We start from the raw sequence: 23,384 nt of genomic DNA, 5'->3' as shown, positions 1-23,384 counted from the left end.
TCCTCCTCCTCTTCCTTCCCTATTGGGTAAGATGTAATTTCTATACCCAAGTGTGTGTGTATATATATATTCTTCTATCCTTAAACCAGTTCAATGGAGAATAAGGTTCAAGTATTGGCCCACTTTCTCACCTCTGTTTTCTCTTCCATTGTAAAAACACTTCTTTATATGCCTTTTTAATATATCATAATTTTTATATAATGTAATTTCCCCCATTCTTCCTTGCCCTTCCCCCTTCCCCATGCATCCATCTTTCTTAGCCTTCCATTCTTACTTTGTGATCATCCCAACATAATAGACTCATATACATGCCCCCTAAAGCCTTTCTAATTGCCCCAGCAATGATAAAACTCGTGAAAGTTACATATATCATCTTCTCATGTAGGAAGGTAAAAAAATTAACTTATTAAATCTCTTATGGTTTCTTACTCATGTTTCCTTTCTATGAAAGTTTCTCTTGAGTTTTGTGTTTGAATGTCAAATTTTCTGTTCAGCTCTGGTCTTTTCCTCAGGAATGCTTGAAAGTCCTATATTTTATTAAATATCCATGTTTCCATTGTATGACTATACTCATGTTTTCTGGGTATGTTATTCTTCATTGTAATCCCCTGTTCCTTTGCTTTACAGAATATCATATTCTAAATCCTCTATTACTTTTTAGTGGTAGCTGTTAAATCTTATGTGATCCTCTATTGTGACTCTGTGGTACTTGGATTATTTCTTTCTGGCTGCTTACAGTATTTTCTTCATGACCTGAAAGCTCTGGATTTTGGTTACAATATTCCTGGAAATTTTCATTTTGGAATTCCAGGGGATGCGATTCTTTCAATTTCTTGTACTTTGCCCTCTGATTCTAATCTGTCTGGGCAGTTTTCCTTGATAATTTCTTGAAATATGATATCTAAGCTCTTTTTTTGATCATGGCAGTTAGGTATTCCAATAATTCTTGTATTATCTCTCATCGGTCTATTTTCCAGGTCAATTGTTTTTCCTATTAGATATTTCACATTTTTTCTATTTTTCCTTTCTTTTGACTGTTTCACTTTTCTTTATTATTTTTTGATGTCTCATGAAGTTATTAGCTCCCACTTGAACAATTCTACTTTTTAAGGAGTTATTTTCTTCAGTATTTTTTGTGTCTCTTTTGCCGGTCTATTAATTCTCTTCTCATAATTGTCTTACGTTGCTTTAATTTCTTTTCCCAGTTTTTCCTCCACCCCTTTTGCTTGGTGTTTAAAACCCTTTTATTGTTCTTTTTAAAAAAAAATTCTTGTTGGCCTTGTGTCTAGTATGCATTTCTGCTTTGAGGCTTTGTCATAGATATTTTCAATTCATTGTCTTCTTCTGAGTTTATATCTTGAGCTTCCCTGTCACTGTGGTAGTTTTTTTTTTAATGGTCCAGTTCTTTTTGGTTTTTGCTCATTTTTCCTGCGTATTTCTTGATTTTGTAACTTATGTTAGAATTGGCCTCTACTCACTTCTGGGAGTAGGAGGGATGTCTGCCCTAAGCTTTGTTCTTTTATGTTCATCTTCTCTTCACAGCTCAATATGTAGGCTTATAAGTTTTCAGTGACTTCAAAGTGATGTGATCCAGGAAGAAGTCTGTGTTCTAGTTCTTACACAGGTAGATCCCCTGCTTTCTCATGACTTCAATGTTCCTCTCTACACTGAAGCTGCAACTCAGAATTGGATAATGGGTGACAGAACTGAAAAATGGCACCAATTTCTGCTCTCAGTTCTGATACAAGGGTTCCATATAATCTCCTTCTGACCAGGTGTTCAGTTCCCAGCTCCACAGGCCACAGCAAGTGCCTGCTTTGCTGTACTGCACACCTGGCCAGCCCCTACCCCAGTGTCTGTACCTCTTTTTCTTTCTTCCTAAGCTGCCATGGACTAGAAAAATTACTCCCCAGGACTTTTTGTTGGTTTTCCTTCCCAGAATTTAATTTGTACTTTGTTTTTTAAGTTTCTGTAGCATGGGTGTGTTGAAAGAGGTCAGCAAAATCTCCAGCTTCATTCCATCATCTTAGCCCCTCCCCTTGATCTCCCAGTACTCTTCCCAGTTTGTCATACTTTCCATGGTTTATACTCTCACTGATAAGAGAGGTCAGTGAAGGAAGATATTGTTGTGGAAGAGTAGTTGGGCTTTTAAGGCTTTGAGAAGAGCTAGCACTTGAAATTGGAAGAATCTGGAAAGGCTGGAGGAGAATCACGAATGAATCCTAGAAGTAAGATAATGAACAAGGAAGAAATGAGCATGATATGTGGAGGGAACAATGGAAAATCAAGTGCATGAGAAATACCTGTTGTTCACTTTATTAAATACAGTTAAATCAACAACGTATTGAAATTGTATATAACTTGCACAAGTAGTAGAAATGGATAAGGAGTTGGGCTCAGAACTAAATGGGAGGACAATGGGCTAAATTGAATTTGGGAAATTGCAAACCTCTTTTAATGACCCCAAACTTTCAGAGATAAAATCACATCTTTCTAATACTAATATTCTGCTGGTATTGCTGCTTGACTGTGAGTCATAGAATATTACAGTCTCCAAAGAATTAAAATAACGATCACTCAGAGGGCAACAGAAAGGTGTCTGGTGAGTTTGAGTAGGCTACAGAACATAATAAATAAGGAACTATGATGAACTGGAATAAAGAATATCAATGAAAAGTATGATTTAAAAAAAAATGGATTGGCCATGGGTAAAAGTGAGAGATATCCAGTATACAGCCAGGTACTATTCTCCTTGTGATATTAGCAAAACAAAAAACAACACAAAACACCAACAAGAAGTCTACCAGAATGTTGCTTGAGTCCCTGTGGCAAGCTGGTAGTAACTTCATAGGAATCCATAAAGACGAATTCACAGGATAAAGACATGACCAGGTTTTCATTGGAGCATCATTGGAAGGAATACCCACAAGTACATTTGAAAGCATTCATATTCTTTTTTATTAGTACAGTCTTTACCCCTAGTTATTCATTATTATAATATTCTCCAAATGCAAATAACTATTTTTGTCAGATCCTCACACCTGCGAAAATCTGTTTCTGGAAAGTGTAAGGCACATTACTGTATGGTTTTCTAACTGTGAGGCTTTGGTGAAGTAAATCACTTACCTTTTTCAGACCTCAGTTTCCTATCTCTAGAATGATGGGATTGGACTAATCTAAGCAGTATGGTGCCATGGTTAGAGTACCGGATTTGGAGTCAGAGGACCTGGGTTTGAATCCTGGCTCTACCAACTTACTGCTGGTATGACATTAGGCAAAATAATTTAACCTCTTTGGAGCCTCAGTTTTCTCATTTATAAAATGCAGGGTTTGGACTAAATGGATTGGGCTGAGAATTTATATTTCAAAGGAGAGAGAGAGACAGAGACAGAGAGATAGAGAGAGAATGAATGTGTGGATAGAAAGCTGGCTTTGGAGTCAGAAGAGCCTGGGTTTTAATATTGCTTCTGATACATACACCTGAGAAAATCATTTCCATTTCTTGAAGACAAAATATGATGACTTCCTAGAAATGCAAAGGCCCCCTTTGTGTTTCAACAAAGAATCCCTGCAAAACCACCTTGCATCAATGTTGATATGCCAGGGGTATACATTAGGGATATTCATGTTCTTCTTTCCTCCTTCCAAAGGCTTTGTTTTTCTCTTTCCTACCATTTGGGAAATCTGGGGTGCTAGATCAGTTCATACATATATTTAAGAGCCCTTGGATCAAATATGTTATTTCTGTGTTGTTAATGTAAGTTACAGTGGTGTAACACAACTACATCAGCAGATAAAATCACAAATCAAGGGCCAAAACAAAGAAAGACAAAAGGTAGAAGTGAGATCATCACAAACTGTGAAAGCTTAACAGAGTTGTCTATACCTGATCCATCATGGAATAGGAAACTGTCAGAGATTTTTAACCATCAACTACATGTTTCTTTCTTCTGCTCCCACACTGACCTTGTCTCAGGTCCTGGGGTGTTTTCCACTTTCCACTTCCACTTGGAGACAGCTAATATGTAGGCAGGCATATTGGCCCATCAGGGCTCTCCTTTCTTCCTAGGGGGCTCTATTTTAAGGAGAGGCAGCCAACACAGCCAACATATGTCTCCATCTATGGGGGCCATGTGCCAGCCATTTGCTACATTTGAGACAGTGCTCTTTGCCAGGAGCTATTAAGTTCTGTCAACTCTGACTGACTGAGTGAGATTTCCCAGGGATATATGAGGAGAGGGTTGATGTGTTTACGTGGTAGTTGTAATTGTGTCGGCCCCTTAGGGAAGGATATGGGATGAGAGCCTGGTTCACTGTTCTGGGATTTGAACTGGAATTCTCTTGGGGCCTGCAAAAGATGCATGCCCTATGCACAAACTTTACAGTTTGGTTCATGAGTTTTGCCATTCATTTATTGTCTCACTTGTTCAACAGGTATGTATGTATGTATTAAATAAAAGTCTATCACTTTGTATATGCTGCTCCACTCTTAGTACATCCTACTGTTCTAGCTTGCTGGAAGATGATAAAAAGATAATTAAGATATACTACTTGACCTGAAGCAGCTTACAGTCTGGGGTAAATATAAGACAGGTACTGAAATAACATGTAGGACAGAATGAACTAAGAGACATATAAATGAAGTGTTAGGTTTCAGGGAAGTATAAGATCACTACAAACTAGAGGGATTAGAGAAGGCTGCATGGAGTAGATGGCATTTGAACTGACTTCAAACAGTGGATAGAGTTTAGAAAGGTAAAATTTTAGGAGAGGGGGACATTTTGGGCCAAGGTAATATCATATAGAGAAATACAAGAGTGTTGGACATTTTTTGAAAATGGTGATTAGTTCAGGGGTGGGGAACTTGTGGCCTTGAAGCAATGTGTGGCTCTAATTTGGCTCTAGTTTGTCTGGGACACATGATTAGTGTGGAGGCTTCTCACTTGTCCTTCCACATACATGGCACCCTGACTCTTAGAGCTTCTGCACACTGGCTGTCTGCTGCACCTGGAATTACTCCCTTCTCACCTCTGTCTTGGAGAATCCCTCTCCTCCTTCAAGATGACAGCTTAACTGAAACCTACACAAAGCCTTTCCTATTGCTCCCAGCTTCAGTATTCTCCCTCCCTAACTAACCCTAATTCCAGATAGGATTCCAACTAGAATTTCTGCCTAGAATCCCAGAACTTTATCCATTACACTACATGTTCAGCGAGGGGACTAGGGTGGTGGTTAGTGAGAATTGAAAAGAAGAAAAGGGACTAATGAGGGTGATGTTATGATTGAACTTGTGACTAATCTGATATGGCAATAAAGGAGAAGGAAGACCTGGAGAATCATGGGTCTTTGGGCAACCTGAAGGGCATCGTGAGAGTATAAAACTGTGTTATGCAATGAAGTGGAGTGAGAGGGAAGCAAAGTGAAGGAGAGCATTGGAAAGGTTTCTGAAATTGTGTCTAATGCAAAGAGGGCATTGGAAAATAGGAATAGAGAGGCAGGAACAGAGGGAAGAGTGGAATTGACAAAATGCAGAATTAAGGAGGTAGAAGGGCAGGGTTTTGAATAACAATCTAAGGCTTGGAAGAGATTGTGGAGGTCAGCTAGTTCCAATTCCTTCACAGTGTAAGAATCTCTTCTAGAGCATCATTGATATTTGGTCACACAGGCACTGCTTGAACACTTTCAGAAATGGGGAGCTTAAAAGCAGTTCATGCCAACTATTAAAAAGTTTTTTTTTTCTTCTGTTAAACCAACATCTACTTCTCTGTAACATTTTCTTATTAATTCTTGTTCTATCCCCAAAAGCAACACAAAACAAGAGACACAGTGGTGTGGTGGTCTGGACACCTGTGTTATGGTTCTGACTCTTTTGCTTTCTATGTGGACTTGGACAAATCACTTACCTAGACCTCAGTTGTCTTATCTGTAAAATGAGTATGTTGAATTGCATTATTTATGTACTGCTTTATACTCTTAAAAGTATTTTCCTTCTAACAACCCAGGGAGGTAAAATATTGTCATCATCATTTTACATGTGAGGAAACTGAAGACTAGAAAGTGTAAGTGTTCTTATAGCTCCCAAGTTTAAGTATTGGGTTTTAATTCTAACACTCTTTCCAATACCCACAACTACCCTCATATCTGTGTGTGCCTCTCATCATTTATGTCTAAATGCAGTCCAAAGATGCATGAAGATGAGTTTGAGGTTTTAATTTTTTTTTGGATTACTTATTTATTATTACCTGAGTCTCTCAATTAGAAAGTAAACAAGATGGAGCAGCTAGATAAAGCAGCTAGGTGGTGCAGTGGATAGAGCTCTGGCCTTGGAGTTAGGAGGACTGGAGTTCAAATCCAGCCTCAGACACTTGACATTACTAACTGTGTGACCTGGGAAAGTCAATTAGCTCCCATTACCTCACCAAAAAGAAAAAAAGAAAAGTTAGTTAAAGTTAGACATAAAGTTTAATATTTATTAGTTACAGGAGTTTTTAAAAATGTATTTATTTTATTCTGAACTTAAGAAATAAAACAAGCATTTCTATAACATAGTAGAATAGAAAAAAAGATGATTGTATGTGAAACTACAAATGTTATGTATAACTTGCTATTCCTTTTAAATATATGATAAAGTTATCATTTAGCTTTCTTTTTTCCTTTTTTTCTTCCCTATCTCCTGCCCTAGAGATGGCTACCATTAGACATACTAAAATGTATATATACATATATTTACATATATACATATATGTATATATATATACATATATATATATATACACACACACACACATATCCATATATATATATATAAAACCATTTCATACATCTATTCATCAATTCTTTCTATGGATGAGATAGCATCTTCTTTCACATGTCTGATGTAGTGACAGGGTTTTGGTATAAAGTAATCTGATTATTTAAAAGAGTAGTCTATCTTGTAGAAAAACAGATTCTTGTTTTCTGAAGAGATCTCCATTTCTCAGTAGGATCATAGTGATTCTGTAAAGACAGTGAGTTCTATTGGGTTCATTTGAGAGAGCACCAGTTTGAGTCCTGGCTCTGATCCTTCCTAGTTTTAAATGACTTCACATCACTGATTCTCAGTTTTACTATTTGTAAAATGAAAATAATCACACACACACACATGCATATATATGTCCTATCTGTCTTACAGTGCTGTTGTGAGGAAAGCATTTTGTAAGGCATGAAGCACTACATCTTAATGTGTTATGATAATTATTAATAATAAGAAGCGGCATAGCCTCATAGAGAGAGCCAAGCTCAAAACCAGGAAAAATTGGATTCAATCATGCCTCTACCAGCTGTCACCCTGAGCAAGTGACCTCTCAGCATTCTAGCCAAGTCTGTGACTATAAGTTGCAGAGAAGATGCTGACCTGCATTGATAGAGGAATTTTCCTCACCTGGGAGTTCCCCATGCCAGTGCACAGTTCTGATCCTTATCCCTATTTGTAATAATAATCACAACATCATCTATGTTTCTATGCTTGGATGAATCTGTGATCTCATACTTGTATGCACTCTTTCCACTGGTACACATTGCAACCTATGTATACCTTCTTTATCCTGTGAGACTTTTATCCAGGTCCTTCTGGGAGTCCTTCATATAGGATTGTAGGGACTTTCCTTTAGATCTCTTGCTATCCCAGCTATCCCATACTCTCTATCCATTATTAGGCCAACTTCTTTTCTGTTCATATACCTCTGATGACATTTATTCCACTTTTCCTGTACAAGTCTTTCCTAACATGTTATAGTATCCTTATATCCACTATATAATTTCCCATGGTCCTTTGGGTGACCTTGGATTTTAATTCTTTGAGATGGTGATAACCCATGATTAGCAGCTATAAACATCACTGGAAAGATATTGTTGTTAGAAAGGAGAACCTTTGTTTCAGGAAGAAGCTTGGAGTCATTAAAGTGTTAGTTTCTCATAGGCAATCCTACCCTTTCTCTTCCTCTTGTTCAATCAGGGATTGTCTAAGATTTATGTACTGATCTACCAACTCTTTGGGTTTTCTGTGCAACTGTGTAGCACAGTCTATGCAATAGGCTTTCTTCATATATTTGAGGTCATCTACAAACAGCAGTATCTGGAGGACCTCACTATCTACAAGAAATGCATCTTCCATTTTGACTCTGTATAGTATCTTTGCCATAATAGTGGCAAATGTCTTGATTATCCCAAATCTGTCTGCGTTATGCCCCTTTGATAGTAATAATCAGAAAGTTGTCAAAAAAAAGTCATCTCCCTTATTACATCTTTCAAAGAATCTTCTATGGTTTTAACATATGTCTTAAAGACACCTTGTTGGAGGAGAACCTTTAAAAAAGTATTTACTCTACCAGGTCAAATGCACATACACACATGCTTTGGCCAGTGCCTTTGAGGAGTCTGGATGTCTAAGATTTGGTACCAAAGCCTACCTTCCTTCATGCACACAATTCTGGGTTATCTTCAGCAATTGCTATTGATCTGAATAACTTTACTGCATATTTCCTATCCAAGGAGACTGTCAGTTAAGTTTTATAGTCAATACAAAATCTTATGCTATATCTTATGGACTAATGCAGAAGAGAAACCACACAATATCATGGTGTAAAAATAATAACAATAGTGTACACTTATAGTATCTGGAGTCAGCCCCCCAAATCATTGAGCAAGTCCCCGAGAGAAGTCTATGCCAGCTTCAAGGTACTCTGTGGGTCTGCCACTACAAAAATCATAGCTCATGAGCCCTCACCAGTGTCATTCAAAGCAAAGAAAATTAATGAAATGGCCTAGTAAGAAAAGTATCAGTAAAAGGTTTGTTCCACAAACCCAAGACACAGTCTCTCATAAATACATACATATACACACATGCACACAGGCACACATCAGTCTGAAATGTAATCATACATGGGGAACATGTGGAGAACCACACACATTGGGAACTCATATGGCCAAGGCAAATGCACAAAGAGTCAAACACATAGGGAACACATATAGCCAGGACAGATGCACAGAAAGGCATACATGTTGGGAACACATGTATCTAAGGCAGATGTTTGAAAGAGAAAATATATAGGTAAAGTATGTCCTGAAGTGGTCCTCATGTAGGCAGTAGGAGTGACCGTGGCACATCATAATGGGGTAAATGCATGTAGCAGAGCATAAATATAGAGAGACACTTCATGATTCAGGTGCTGCAAGGGAGTAGATCTCTCCTACCTGCTTAGCTTATGTTTTCATATGAAGAAATGGTCGGCTAAGACTAAAGGAACTTTGAGTTCATTAGCATGTCTTCCCACAGGTGAAAAATTTCCAATCTCCATAGATCACATGGAATACATCAGAATGTCAGTCAGTATACACAGGAGCATACAAAAATGTACAAATCACATAGTTAATGCAGCTAGCACAGTTAACACAGTTAGGTTTGGTACAAACTCTCATGTGCTTGCCACATGACATTCACAGTGGTATTGCATGACACTAGCTTTTAACTTAAGACATGCAATGCATCAGGGCATATAATCACAACATACAAGACAACTTTGTATATCAAAATATGTCTTATGAATTAGATGAAATCTAATATATGTAACGATGACATATAAAATGGCATATGGCATATACGTATATATAGTTCATAAAAAAAAGATATCATAAACATATAGCAACAGTGCATACATAAGATGAAATACTAGAATACATGCCATAAAAGTGAGTATCAGTGATAAATGCAAAACGCTAGCATGTGCATATCAATACTACATCCATATCAATGAAACATGATATATCAGAATTTGTGATTTACAACAACACATATTAAAATGACATTCAGAAAGCATGTTAAAGACACTCCATCAATGACATTCATTTGAATATGTGACTAATCAGTTCTCCCATCTTAAGTGAAACATATTGAGTAAGCTTAGTCAGAATCAAAGGATCTGAGATTTGGAAGGGATCTCAGCATACTTCTAGTCCAGCTCACACCAGAAGAAATCTCTACCATTGCATACTTGACCAGTAGTCATCTAGATTTTGCTTGAGATCTCTAGTAAGGGAGAATTCATTGCTTCCCAAAGCAGCACGCTTTGCTTTGGCATAGTTCTAAATGTTAAGGAGTTTTTTCTTGACATAAAGTCTAAAAAATTAACTTTCTACAATTTCTATCCATTGTGTTTATTTTTGTCCTGTGGGGGCAAAACAACATAGGTCTAATTCCTTCCCAGATATCATGTATCTTCTTAGGAAGTACATAATATAATAGCCCTTCCTACTTTAGAATAGCTATCGTACTCATTATGAGTTTTCTTTTCAGCTAAACAATTTCATCTCCTTTGCTTGATACTCTAATAGATTTAAGACCCTTCATATCCTGGTTCTTAAATGAGGAAAAATAAATGTAAAAATGAAATTAGCACTAGGCATCTGCAGTTATATCACCTAGCACAATCCAGCCCTGATGAAAATTACTGGCTTCATCAAAAATAGATAATTCCAGACTACCTTCATTTCCTTTTTTTTTTGACAGGGTAAATAATTGTTAGATCTGAGGAGTCATCTAAACATAGCATTCCTATATTTTAGCAAAGAATTTGCCAGCATCTCTTATTATGTTTGTGTATAATATGAAGAGATATGGGCTATGTGTTGATATAGTTAGCCAGGGTTGTAACTAGTTGTATGACAGGAGAGTCACAATGACCCAATGCCAACTTGGAGGAGAAACTTGCTTGGTGTTCTCATGGTGCTGCCTTTAACTCTGTGCAAGCTAACATTTTTATTACTGCCTTAGATGATGACATAGATGATGTGCTTCTCATGTTTGCAGACAGCATAAAGATAAAAAGAAAGCTACCATGTTGGGTGACAGTTGACAGTTAAACTGATTTTGACAGTTTGGACTATGGGCTGGCTCAGATAAGATGAAATTGAACAGTCAGTTGAAATTGAATTTAAATTTTAACACTTGGATTTGAAAAGTCAACTTCATAAATACAGAATCATGGAGGTATAGATAGACGACAGTTCTTATGAAAACGAAAGACCCTTCAGGAAGAAGAATTATACTTTGCCTAGTGGACTGAAAGGATTTTGTGAGTAGATAGTGTGACATGACTGCCAATAAAAGCTAATGTGATCCTGATCTGCTCTAAGATGGTTGTAGTAGCCATAGTAAGAGAGATAATAGTTCTCCTGTGCTCTACCCTATTTTCGAAGTTCTAAGCACACTTTAACAAAGGCACAGCCCAGGCTAAAATCTTTCTGTGAGAGAATAATTGAGATAGTGAAAGGATGAGAGGACTGGAAGACTGGTAGCATAGGATTGGGATGAAAAGAAGAAAAGACTTAGAAGGTATGTGATAAATTTCTTCAAATATATATGACAATGGATCTAGGGTTGAAGGGACTTTAGAGGCCATCTGGTTCAACCCATTCATTTTACAGATGACAAAACTGAAACTTGGGTCAAATGACTTGTCGAAAGCCATATGGTTAGTAAGAGTAAGAAGCTGGATTTGAAACCTGGTTCTTTGACTTCAGAGCGAATGCTTGCTCTACTGCAATGCAAAAAGTAGCAATGCAATGGGTGTGGGAGGAGGTATCCAATAGAGTACCCCAGAAGTCTGTGCTTAACCATGTTCTGTTTAATATTTTTTCAATGATTTGGATAAAGGTATAGATAGCTTGCTAGTGATGATAAATATTTGTAGATGATATAAAACTCAGAGGGATCATTAATATACCAGATGCCAGAGTCAGTCAAAAAAATCTTGACAGGCTACCTGACCCTAATAAGATGAAATGTATTAAAGGTAAAAGTAAAGTCTTACATTCAGGTCCAAAAAATAAACTTCCCAAATATAAGTTAAGGGAGGCAAAGTTAATGGCAAGTTATCTTAAAATGACTTCAGGATTTTCTCATAGACTGCAAGCTCAACACAACTCAGAAGTGTGAGTTCAAAGCCCCCCAAAGCTAATGTATCACCTGTATTCAAAGGGACATAGATTTAAGGTATATGGAGGGAAGAGTCTCCTGTATTTAGCCATCATCAGATCAAATTTGGAGTGTTTGTGTTCATTTGTTTGTACCACAATTTTAGTAGGATGTTGATAGCTGGAGAGTATTCATAGGTGGGCATTCAGGATGGTAAAAGACCTCTAAATCATGTTATAGGAGGATAAGCTGAAGGAAATGGTGATATTTAGTCTAGAAAAGAGAAGAAAAAGTAACATGATACATGATAGCTGTCTTTGAGCCATTGAACAGCTATCATGGGGAAAAGGGATTAGATTTGAACCAGGAACAAGTTGCTAATGGCAAAAAAGGAGCAAATTTAGGTTTGATGTGTGAGAAAAACTTTCTAAAAGTGCATGCTGCCCAACAGTGGAATGGGCTATTTTAGAGAGTAATGATTTTCCTGTCCTTGGGGTCAGGCAGAAACTGGATGACCACTTATTCAGGTCATAGTGAAGATTTCTTTTAGGTGTGAGTTGGGCCAGAGAGCCACTGAATTCTCACCTGATTCTTAAATTCTGAGACTCTGTGTCCTTATTTAGAAGAGGAAATAAACTTGGCTCTAAGACCTAGGAACAGTAGATAGAAGTTGGAGGGAGTCAAACTTCTAAAATCTCCTAATAATTAAAGCTAGCCAAAAGTGGACTAGACTCTGAGAGATAGTGGATTCTCCTATTGGAGGTCTTAATCAGCACAAACCCAGAAGGATACTTGTGTGGGGTATATTGCAGAGAGAATTTTTATTCAGATGCTTTTGAGTTCTTTTCCAGCCTTTGGATTTTTGGGATACTCTGATTCTGTGGAGTCAAAGGCTAAGTTCTCATAACAGACTTTGTTTTGGAAGCATCAGCTCTCTTTCAGAAATGCATTAAAAACTCCAGGACCTTCTCCTCATGCCTCCACCCCTCTCCTCCCCATCCCATCCCATCCCAGCAGGTGTGTAATTTACAGTGCTGACAACCTGAATTATTAATCTGCACCTTAAATTACAGTTCCCACACCCAGAGTAATTTATGCACACAATAGCTGCATCTGGGCTCAAAAATGCATTATGTTCATTACTGCTGGTGCTGATTTCTGGAAGGCTTTGTCACAAGGGTCTGCCCTAATAACAATTGAAATTTATACAATGCATTAAGTTTTATAAGAGCCCTTTAAATTCATTATCTCTTTTGAGCCATTCAAGTATGCTGGGAAATAATACTCCTACACCACGTAGTATTATCCCCATTTTATAGATAAGGAAACTAGAGGTTATAGAGATTAAGTGAATTGTTCAAGGTCAGAGCTGAATCTCAAGCCTGGTCTTCTGACTCCATATGTATTGTCTTTTTTACTACATCATGCTGCCTCTAACTCACATAGGTCTTTGGGCTTTCATCGTCTTGGAGTTTGGCTATACATAAAGGAAGCTCAAATGGATTTTTTTCTTTTCTTTCTGATTTCTCAACTATACTTTCCAACTTATCCCTTCTCAAATCCAATTTCCTCCAAGAATCCCCCTTAGAATTCACATCTTTCCCTCCTCTCTGTTATCTACAGTAAACCGGGAAGGTACAATGTGCTTCCAAAGCTTCCCTTCATATGCTATCCCTACTCTCTCACATCCATCAATGACGCATTGTACCTCAACATCCCTGTCCAACTATATCCTTCCATTGTGCACAGTGGAATAGCCCTATTTTTTACAGCCGCCTCTTTAAAGCCATCTTCTACCTGAAGATTAGCACCTCCCCACTGCTAATGCCCTCCCTCTTTAAATTACCACTACATTTATTTTGTATTTATTCTATTCACATGTATACTTGTTATTTCCCCTGATAGAATGTGAGATCCTTAAGAGCAAGGAATTGTTTTATTTTTATCTTTACAGCCCCAGGGCCTAACACACTGCTTGACACATAGTAAGGACAGTGTAAGAACAGTAATCAAGGTGTGAATGTTGTGAAACGAGATGTGGTGGTGAAGTACAATTACATCACCTTAATGTCAATTTCAGTATTTTTCTTTCCCTACCTTATTCTTCTTTGTAAAGGAAGGGAGGAAAGGAAATATTATAAAAGGATATGATGGAAGAAAAAAAAGCACAAGTAATGATCACAACCATTAATGCAAATGAAATAAACTCACTTAGAAAATAGAGGAAGGTAGCAGAATGGATTAGAAAGAAGAATCTAGCAATATTGATATTGTTATTTAAAGGAATCACATCTAAAACATAATGATTCACTGAAAGTCAAAATGAGGGGTTGAAGTTAAATTTTTTAGGTCTCAGACAAATTTTTTTAAAAAGGTGAAAATCCTGATTTTATGTGAGGCAACATTAAAAAAAAAAAGACATGGGGGCAGCTAGGTGGAGCAGTAGATGCAGCACCTGGAGTCAGGAAGACCTGATTCAAATCCAGCCTCAGACACATAATACTTCCTAGCTGTGTGACTCTGGGCAAGTCACTTAACCCTAATTGCCTCACTGAAAAAAGCAAAACCAAAAAACATGGTTAAAAAAATAAACAGGTAAACTACATTATCCTTAAGGGCCCCCTATGTACAGAAATACCATCAATACTTATATGGACCCAATGATATCATATTTAAGTACTTACAGGAAAAGTTAATTGAATTACAGGGAAAAATAGATACCAAAACTACAGTAGTTGGAGACCTGAACTGCACATTTCACACCTTAATAAAAACTAACAAAAAGCACTTAAAATCCTTGAATAGAAGTTTTGAAAAACTAGAGATGATAGATTTCTAGTGATTACAGAATGAAAATCAAATGTGTGTATATCTCAGACTTGGATTATGCCTTAACAAAAATAAAGCTTGTGCTTGGGCATCAAAAATTCATAAACCAATGCAGAAAAACAAAATATATAATACATCATTTACTGACAACAATGAAGTAACAAATATAATTTTAAAAAGATTCCTTGAAGAAAGTATTCAAACTTAAATGGAAAAAATAGAATATAATCCTAAAGACTATGTGGCTCAAGGAAAGAAATCATAAAAACAATATACAATTTCATTAAAGAAAATAACAACAATCTGACAACATGCCAAAACTTTTAGTATGGAGCCAAAACAGCCATTAAGAGAAAGTGTATATCTCTAACCCTTTTAATCAACAAAATAGAGAAAGAATAAAATAAATACAAATATAAATAAAATAAAACATAATCCCTCCCAGAAAACCAAAATATTTTAATTAAATTAAATACAATATAAAATTCTTGGAACTCAAGAAATTAACAAAATTGAAAACAAAAAATAAACTTGCAAAATTAGTAACACTTTTTTGCAAGAAAAACTATTAAAACAGCCATTACCTAATTTGATGGAAAAAAAAGAGAAAAACCAAATTCCCATATTAAAAAAAAATGAGAAAGGGGAATTTGGAAGAAAGTTGAAAAGAAAATAAAGAAAATTATCAGAAAATATTTTGCCTGATTATATGTCAATAGAATTGACAAATGAAATGGAGGAACATTTGCACAAAATATATAAAATTTAAAAATTAACAGAATAAGAAATTGAGCATTTAAAGAATTTAATCACAGAAACAAAAATTAAATAAGCTGAGAGTAAACTCACAAAGTTAAAAATAGGGGTAGATGAATTTACAAGTGAATTCTATCAAAAATGCAAAAGAAATTAACTCTAATATTCCAATATTGTGAAAACAGAAGAAATGGCATCCTACCAAACTCCTTTTATGAGACTCATATGTTACTGATACACAAAACAAGGTAAGATAAAGCAAAGAAAGAAAACTATAGGCCAACAGCTAATAATATTTATGTAAAAACACTGAATAAAATATTAGCAAAGAAGACAGTGGCTTATTTTAAAAGATTATTATGTTATGACCAGGTTGGATTTATATCTATAATTCAAGATTAGTTCAGAAAACTGTTAACCTAATGATTCATATAAATAATGAGAACAACATAAATCACATGTTTATATCAATAGATCAGGGGAAATTTTGGACAAAATACAACATCCGCTTATAGTTAAAAAATATATTCTAAAGACTATGGATAAATGGAACTTTCTGTAATATGATTTAAAACAAGACCTAGCACACCATTATCTGTAACTGAAAAATGCAAGAGACTTTTCCATAAAATTTGGGATAAAGCAATAATATCCATTGTCATCATTTTTATTTTATACAGTTCTAGAAATGTTAGTTATAGCAATAAGACAGGAAATAGAATTATAGAAATCAGCAAACAAAATTATTGCTATTGAAATGATATTTTACTTAGAGAACCCTAGAAGTTCCTGAAAGTAATTAAAACACTTGATAACCAAAAAAGATAAATTCATAAAAATCATTAGTCTTTTTATATTACAAAAAAAGATGTAGGAAAAGAAATTCCATTCAAAATAATTATAGAATATGTGAATATCTGGGAGCTTACTTACCAAGAAACACAAGACATATATGTATATAAATGTTTGCTGATCATCCTAATTTTTATGTTTCCTTGTAGGATAATGACGGGTTGACTTGGAAAGACCGCTTGCCTGGGTACATGATGAACTTTGCTTCAATCTTGTTCATGGTAATGTCCTTGAAACTTTGAATTCTCAAAAAGCTAGAATTTAATTCAATACAATTCAGTTAAAATATGTATTTATCATTTGCCTATTATTTGCAAAGCATTATATTATGCACTCTGGAGACTTAGAGATATTTTCTTAGTACCTATCATAGTCCATCCTTTTCATCCTTCTTCATTCTTGTCCATTTTTTTCTCATACTGTGCCAGTGCTCTAGAATTCCATAATTCCATAATATGTTACATAGGTAATACTGAATTACTTAGGCTGTACATCTGTTATTACTCTCTGTTGCTGAATGACTGCCCCCTGACAGATTTGATTCTTCAGAGATTATGGTATTCCATGGCTTGCAATGATATAGCATCACCAGGAGAAACTGGTATTTTAAAACAACAACAATAACTGTGTTTTCATGTCAGGAAGCATCTTGGGATCATAGTTCTGCAAGTACATTAACCAAATGCATGAGACTATTTTGAGCCTATGCGTGTCCAGATTGCTGAAGTTCTAAGCTAAAATTCTGTAATTCTCAGAGGCATGGAATGGTTCAGACAAAGAAAAAAATTCAGACAAAGTATGCCAGATAAATTTGAGAGAGTAAACACCGAGTAGAATCAAGAAAATCTTCTTAGGGAAGGTGCCCTTTTTATTATATCAAGAAAAATTTTAACAAGGCATGTGATAAGGAAATCCATTTTGGCATGGTGAATGACCTAGGAAAAATGCATAGATATGGGAAATGGTCAACTTTGTTTAGGGAACTGCTAGTATAGTTAGCCTGAGGAGATTTCTAGGTAAGACTACAAATTAAATAACAGGGAGGAGTGGAGAGAGAAAAGAAGGGGAGAGTTCTCATTCAAAGAATGGATCTTGGCATTAAGAAAATTTTGCTAGCTTACTTGTGAATGATAATTGGCTGTGACCTAGAATTTTCGTTATCGTCATCACTGTCATTATTCATTCACCCATTTACCAGCAAACACTTAATTAAGCATGTAGTATAGATACTATGTGCTAGACAAGATATAGAGTTCATAAAAGATGTGACCTCCCCTGTCATGGAACTTGAGAATGAGAACAATGTCACATACTTTTTTTGTAACCTTTATGGCACCCAGCTCAGTACGAGGCATATATGTAGGTTCTCAATACTACATTAAATTAAATTAAGTTGGCACTAAGTTTCATGGGCCAGACTGTTGGTTAAGATTACTGATTTCTTTTATTTCACTTGCTAGCAATCTCCTTGTAGGAGGTCAGACTTATGGGAATATTAGGAGAATGGAAGATTTTTGATATTTGTTCACTCTGTTACATATTTTAAAGAGAATTCATAATACTATCCTTCAAGAAACTTAGTATCTAAAATAATTTTTTTTAATTTGAAGGAAAAGATGATGATAATAATGATACAAGAAAATACTCAGAAAGATGAAACTTATAATCTCCCTCTGTATCCTTTAAGTGACTAGGTTCTATTTCAGGCTTAATAGTTCCAGGTTGCACGAAGTCAAGGGCTACTCCATTCCTGAAATCATTATTGGGATTGGGATCATGGGCAAGAGGGTAATATAGAAAAAAGGTGATAAAGTTCACTATCAACTGGTGTGGAATCTAACATTCTGTTTTCTTCTTTTCAATTTTTCTCCTACTAAAGTCCAGGCTTCAGCTAAATGTTCATTTAACCACCAGGTGGTGCTGATGGTCCCATACTCACTACTGGGGCATGCCCCACTGGGCATATTAAATGCCAAATTTTCAATGATTACCTGAATCAGCACATTACTGTTCCTTAATTTCTCCTTTCTATGGGACATCACTTGTTGTCTAGGTGTGTTTATATGTGTTGCTCTGCCTGATTGAAATGGGCTCTCAATCCCAGCCACTGATTGGCTGTTACCCTCACCTTTTGAATATACTATGTTTCAGGGAGCACTAGTCATATAAACTTGGCTTAATGGAGTTGGTTTTCCCCAAAAGCAGGTACCAATGTGGTAGTACTGTATGTAGTGTTTTTATTATTAATGGAGTCAATAGGTAGGACTAAAGAGCACAATTCACAATACAAGGCATAAACATTGTCCAAGTGGCTGTAATCTTTCCACTGTACAAGACCCTGGAAGTCTCATTCCTCTTCTCCCCTACCCAAAGCCTCAGTCATGCTAGAGGAGTTCAAAGAGGAGGCAGAGATGAAGTAGAGTATTACAGGCATGGGGATAGCTTATACAAAGTCATGGAGGAGACAGAATGGCATTTATTGGCAACAGAAAGACTTGCTTTGCTGAAGTGGATAGTGTGAGTACAGAAATAACATGTAATCAACACAGAATGGCAAGATGTAGCCATAATGAGAATGACTTTAAATACCAAACTGAGTTTCTTGAAATACAAGACTATAACAATGTGAGAAAATGATATAAGCTGGATATGTAGATTTTGGCATCATCAGCAAGAGATGAAAATTAAGAAATAGAGGATAATGCTAAGGTGATTTGAAGTATAGAGTTTAAGAAGAGAGAGAGCTCATTATGGATGGTCTTTCCCCCTCAATGAAATTTGAGGCAATACTATCTACTAAGAAAGAGGTAGAGAGAATAATATAGGCAGCTGGAGGAAGAAAAAAAAGTTCTGAAAAAGCCATTGTAGGGAGTGAGTCAATCAGTATACTTGTATTTCTTCCTCCAGTGGGATTCAACAGCATTTAAGCATGAGCAGAGAAAGTAGATGTTGAGTGTGCTCCAGGAGTTTGGCATTTGGAACAAAACGAGGAGCTAAAAAACAATGTATTAAGAGATTTAAAGATTGAGGGCAGTGTAAAGTTGAAGAGGTTAACTAGAAGGTCAAGATCCTGAAGGCAAGATTTCCACGTTAATTGACTTGCCTGGGGTCACCTAGATAGTAAGTGTCTGATATGAATGTAGGGCTTCCAGACTCCAAATCCAACACTGAATCTATTATACCACTTCTCACAACATCTCTTATTTCTTGTCTCTCCTTTTCACTCACAGAGATACCACCCTAGCTTAGCCCCTCATAGCCTCTCTCTTCAACTATTGAAATAGCCTTTTCTATTCATCATATTTGTACTTCAAATGATGTGAGCTTTAATATCTAGATTATGGATTCATTTGGAGCTTGTTATGGTATACAACGTTGATCAAAACCTAGTTCTGACAGACCACTTTCCATTTTTGTTGAATACTGAATTTTTACACCCCGGGGGCATTCCTATTAATGTCACATTGATCAATTTTTCTATTTTTAATTAGCACTATATAGTTGTGGTTTATTTTGGGGGAGCAAGGCAATTGGGGTTAAGTGACTTACCCAGGGTCACACAGCTAGTAAGTGTCAAGTGTCTGGTCTGAGAACAAATTTGAACTCAGGTCCTCCTGACTCCAGGGCTGGTGCTCTATCCACTTCAACACCTACCTGCCCCAGCACTATATAGTTTTGAAGAGTACTGTTTTGTATTGTAGTTTGAGATCTAGTATGGTTAGGTCCCCTTATTTCCCACTATTTTTATAATTATCCTTAAGATTCTTGATGTTTTGTTCCTCCAGATGAATTTTATTATTTCTAGCTCCATAAAGTTATCTTTTGGAAATTTGATTGAGATGACACTGAATAAGCAAGTTAATTTAGAGAGTATTTTCATTTTTATAATTTTGGGATGGCCCAACCATGAGCAATTAATACCTCTCCAATTATTGAGGTTTGTTTGTGGTTATTTTTAATAGAATTTATTTTTCGATTTCTTCTTGCTGGGTTTTGTTGGAATTGTACAGAAAGGCTGATGCTTTAGGTAGGTGTATTTTATATTCTGATAATTTGCTGAAGTTATCAATTGTTTCAATTAATTTGTGTTTTATCTCTATAGTTCTTTAAGATAGACCATAATGTCATCTGAAAATTCAATAATTTTATTTCCTCCTGCTTATTCGTTTAATATATTTTTCTTGTTTTATTGGTATGGCTAGCATCTTTAGAGTTATATCAAATAATATTGTTAATAATAAATATCCCTGACCTTATTGAAAAGGCTTCTAATGTTCCTATTCAACTCTATTTTTTTTAATAGGAATGATTGGAAGTCTTCTATTCCATTAAAGATCCATTTCTACCCCCCCTCCCACCGAAGCAGTATGCTCATTTTGTGTTGTTATTCTTGGTTATAAGCCCCTATCTTTTGCCTTTTGGAATAGCGGTATTCCTGGGCTTTCTCTCCCCTTTATAGTACTTGTCACTAAGTCTCCTGTGAACCTGACTATGGTTCCTTGATTTTGAATTCTTTCTTTCTGGCTGCTTTTGTATTATTTTCTTTGATCTGAACCCTTTGCATTTGGACCCTAATACTCTTGAGAGTTTTCATTTTGAGATTTCTTTCAGAAATTTCCTGGTGGATTCTTTCTATTTTTACTTTATCCTCTGGTTCTAGTAAATCTAGGCAGTTTTCATTTATGAAAACACTTAAATAAAGTATCTCAACTTTTTTCTCCAGTAATGGTTTTCAGGGAGTTTGGTGATTCTTAAGCTATCTTTTCTTAACTGATTTTCCAGGTCAATTGTTCTTGATAGCAGATATCTTACATTTTCTTCCACTTTTTCCATTCTTTTGATTTTGTTCTAATATTTCTTGTCTCATGGTGCAATTAAGTTCTATTTGTGCTATCCTAATTTTCAGGAAGTCTATTTCTTGGGTAAGCTTGTCTACTTTCTGTTCTGAGATATATATTCTCCTAATTCTTTCTTCCAGAGCTACTTAATTTAGAATTATATATTTTAAGTCTATTTCTTTATTTTTACCCAGTAATCTTTTAATCCTTGTGACTAAGTCACTTTTTTCCCCTCTGAGGCTCTGCTTGTTCCCCTGAGCTACAGCTGGCACTCTGGCTGGGTGCCTCTTGCAGTGCTCATGGCTTCTGGCTATATTTTGGTGTAGTCCTAGGCTGGATGAAAAGCTTACTTTGGTTAATCTTTGGATTTCTTAATCATTATTTTATCTGTCCCATTTTTAGCTCATTGTTGGAGCATATGGGAGAGAGCTAAACTCCTTCATAACCTTCCTTGCCACCATCTTAACTGGAAGTCCTTAGCTACATATCCTATGTTCGACATTTACAACCATTAACAAATTGACCTCATCTTACCTTTCTAGACTTATTGTCTTTCATTTTATGTTCCAGCAAAACAATGCTATTCCTATTTCCTGTATGTGGTGTTCCATCTCCTACCTGGATGCCTTTGCAAATACTCTATCCCTTGTCAGGAAAGCACTACTGCCTCACTTCAACCTATTAAAACTCACAACAAGGTTTAACTCAAGTACCATCTCCTTCATTGAACCTTTCCTGATACTCTCAGTTGCAAGTATAATACTTTGTGCAAACTTGTCTGTGTCCAAATTGTTTCCTCCTGATAGGATGTAAGCTTCCTGAATTAAGGACCTAGTTTTTTGTTTGTTATTGTATCAACAATGCATAGTATTGCATAGTAGGCAATTAAGAAATGCTTGTTGAATTAATGAATTGGTTCAAGTGCTGCCTCAGACACCAGCTATATAAGAATGGGCAAATCTCATGCCTCCTCAGGTTCCTCAAATGGAAAAAGGGAACAATAATGCTTCCACAAGTGTATGGTGGGAAAAGCACTTTGCAGATCTTGAAGTATAAATATGCATTTTGATATGCATTTTAAATATACACATTTATTAATATAAAGAAATATTTTAAATATGCATTTCTATTGATTCATCATTTGTGTGTCATAGGAATAAGATCATGATATCAAATTCTGGCAATGCTGATAAAAATTCACATTTATAAAATACACGAACCTACAAAGCAGTTTTCTCACAATTCTCTAAATTAGGTGATACAAATATTAGTACCTCCATTCTGCATAAAATCACATAGAATCTCAGCCAAAAGGGTCCTCAGATGTTAGGAAATACAAACTATATCTGAACACAAACCCCTTCCATGATATGCCAGACAAGGAGACATCCATCCTTTGCTTGATTGACACTAGGGAGGAGGAAATCAATTACTTCTCAAGTAGCCCAATTCACTGACACATGACTTTAATACTTAGAAATTTTTTCTTTGGGTTCATTCTAAATCTTTTTTGTGAACAGCTGTAGTTTCTAGTTCTACCTTCTCATACTAAGTGTAATTCATGTTCCATGTGATAATCCCTCAAGTACAAGGCAGTCATCATGTCTTTCCTAAGTCTTCTCTTCTCAAGGTTAAATATTCCTTCAACCAATCTGCATATCATAGGATATTGTGGTCTGCCATTTTGGTGACTACTCTCTGTATTCTCATCAGCTTGTCAATAGCCTTTGCAAAATGTGGGACCCAGCACTTAACACAATATTTCAAATGTGATCCGAACAGAGTAGAATACAATGGGAGTGTCAACTTCTTAGTCCTGAATACTATGTCTGTCTTTATGCAGCCTAAGGTGATATTAGCTTTCTTGGTCACTGTATCATGCTATTCATGATTATCCAACTTATGATTCTTAAGAGCCCTCTATATATTTATCAGGCAAACTAGTTTCCAGACATACCTTCCTATCTTGAACTTGTGTTCTTTCTCACCACATTGTTTTTTCGGCTAGGCAATGGGGTTAAGTAACTTGCCCAGGGTCACACAACTAGTAAGAATTATGTGTCTGAGGCTGGATTTGAACTCAGGTCCTCCTGAATCCAGGGCTGGTGCTCTATCCACTATGCCACCTAGCTGCCACCCTCACCACATTTTTATTAGTG

General features: G+C 36.1%; 1 protein-coding gene across 1 annotated transcript in view; it reads left to right on the top strand.

Annotated features, from left to right (window-relative positions):
• Positions 1–23,384, top strand: part of ANO2 (anoctamin 2) — a 506,846-nt gene that overhangs the window by 357,603 nt on the left and 125,859 nt on the right. The window contains exon 15 of the mRNA XM_078149057.1: positions 16,537–16,608. Coding sequence (XP_078005183.1) covers positions 16,537–16,608 — 72 coding nt within the window. The remainder of the gene's footprint in view (positions 1–16,536; positions 16,609–23,384) is intronic.

The sequence above is a fragment of the Phascolarctos cinereus genome, unplaced genomic scaffold, assembly GCF_003287225.1.
Source record: "Phascolarctos cinereus isolate Bilbo 61053 unplaced genomic scaffold, phaCin_HiC Scaffold_1;HRSCAF=81, whole genome shotgun sequence".
NCBI classification, from domain to species: Eukaryota; Metazoa; Chordata; class Mammalia; order Diprotodontia; family Phascolarctidae; genus Phascolarctos; species Phascolarctos cinereus.
This window is presented reverse-complemented; position numbering and strand designations above follow the sequence as displayed.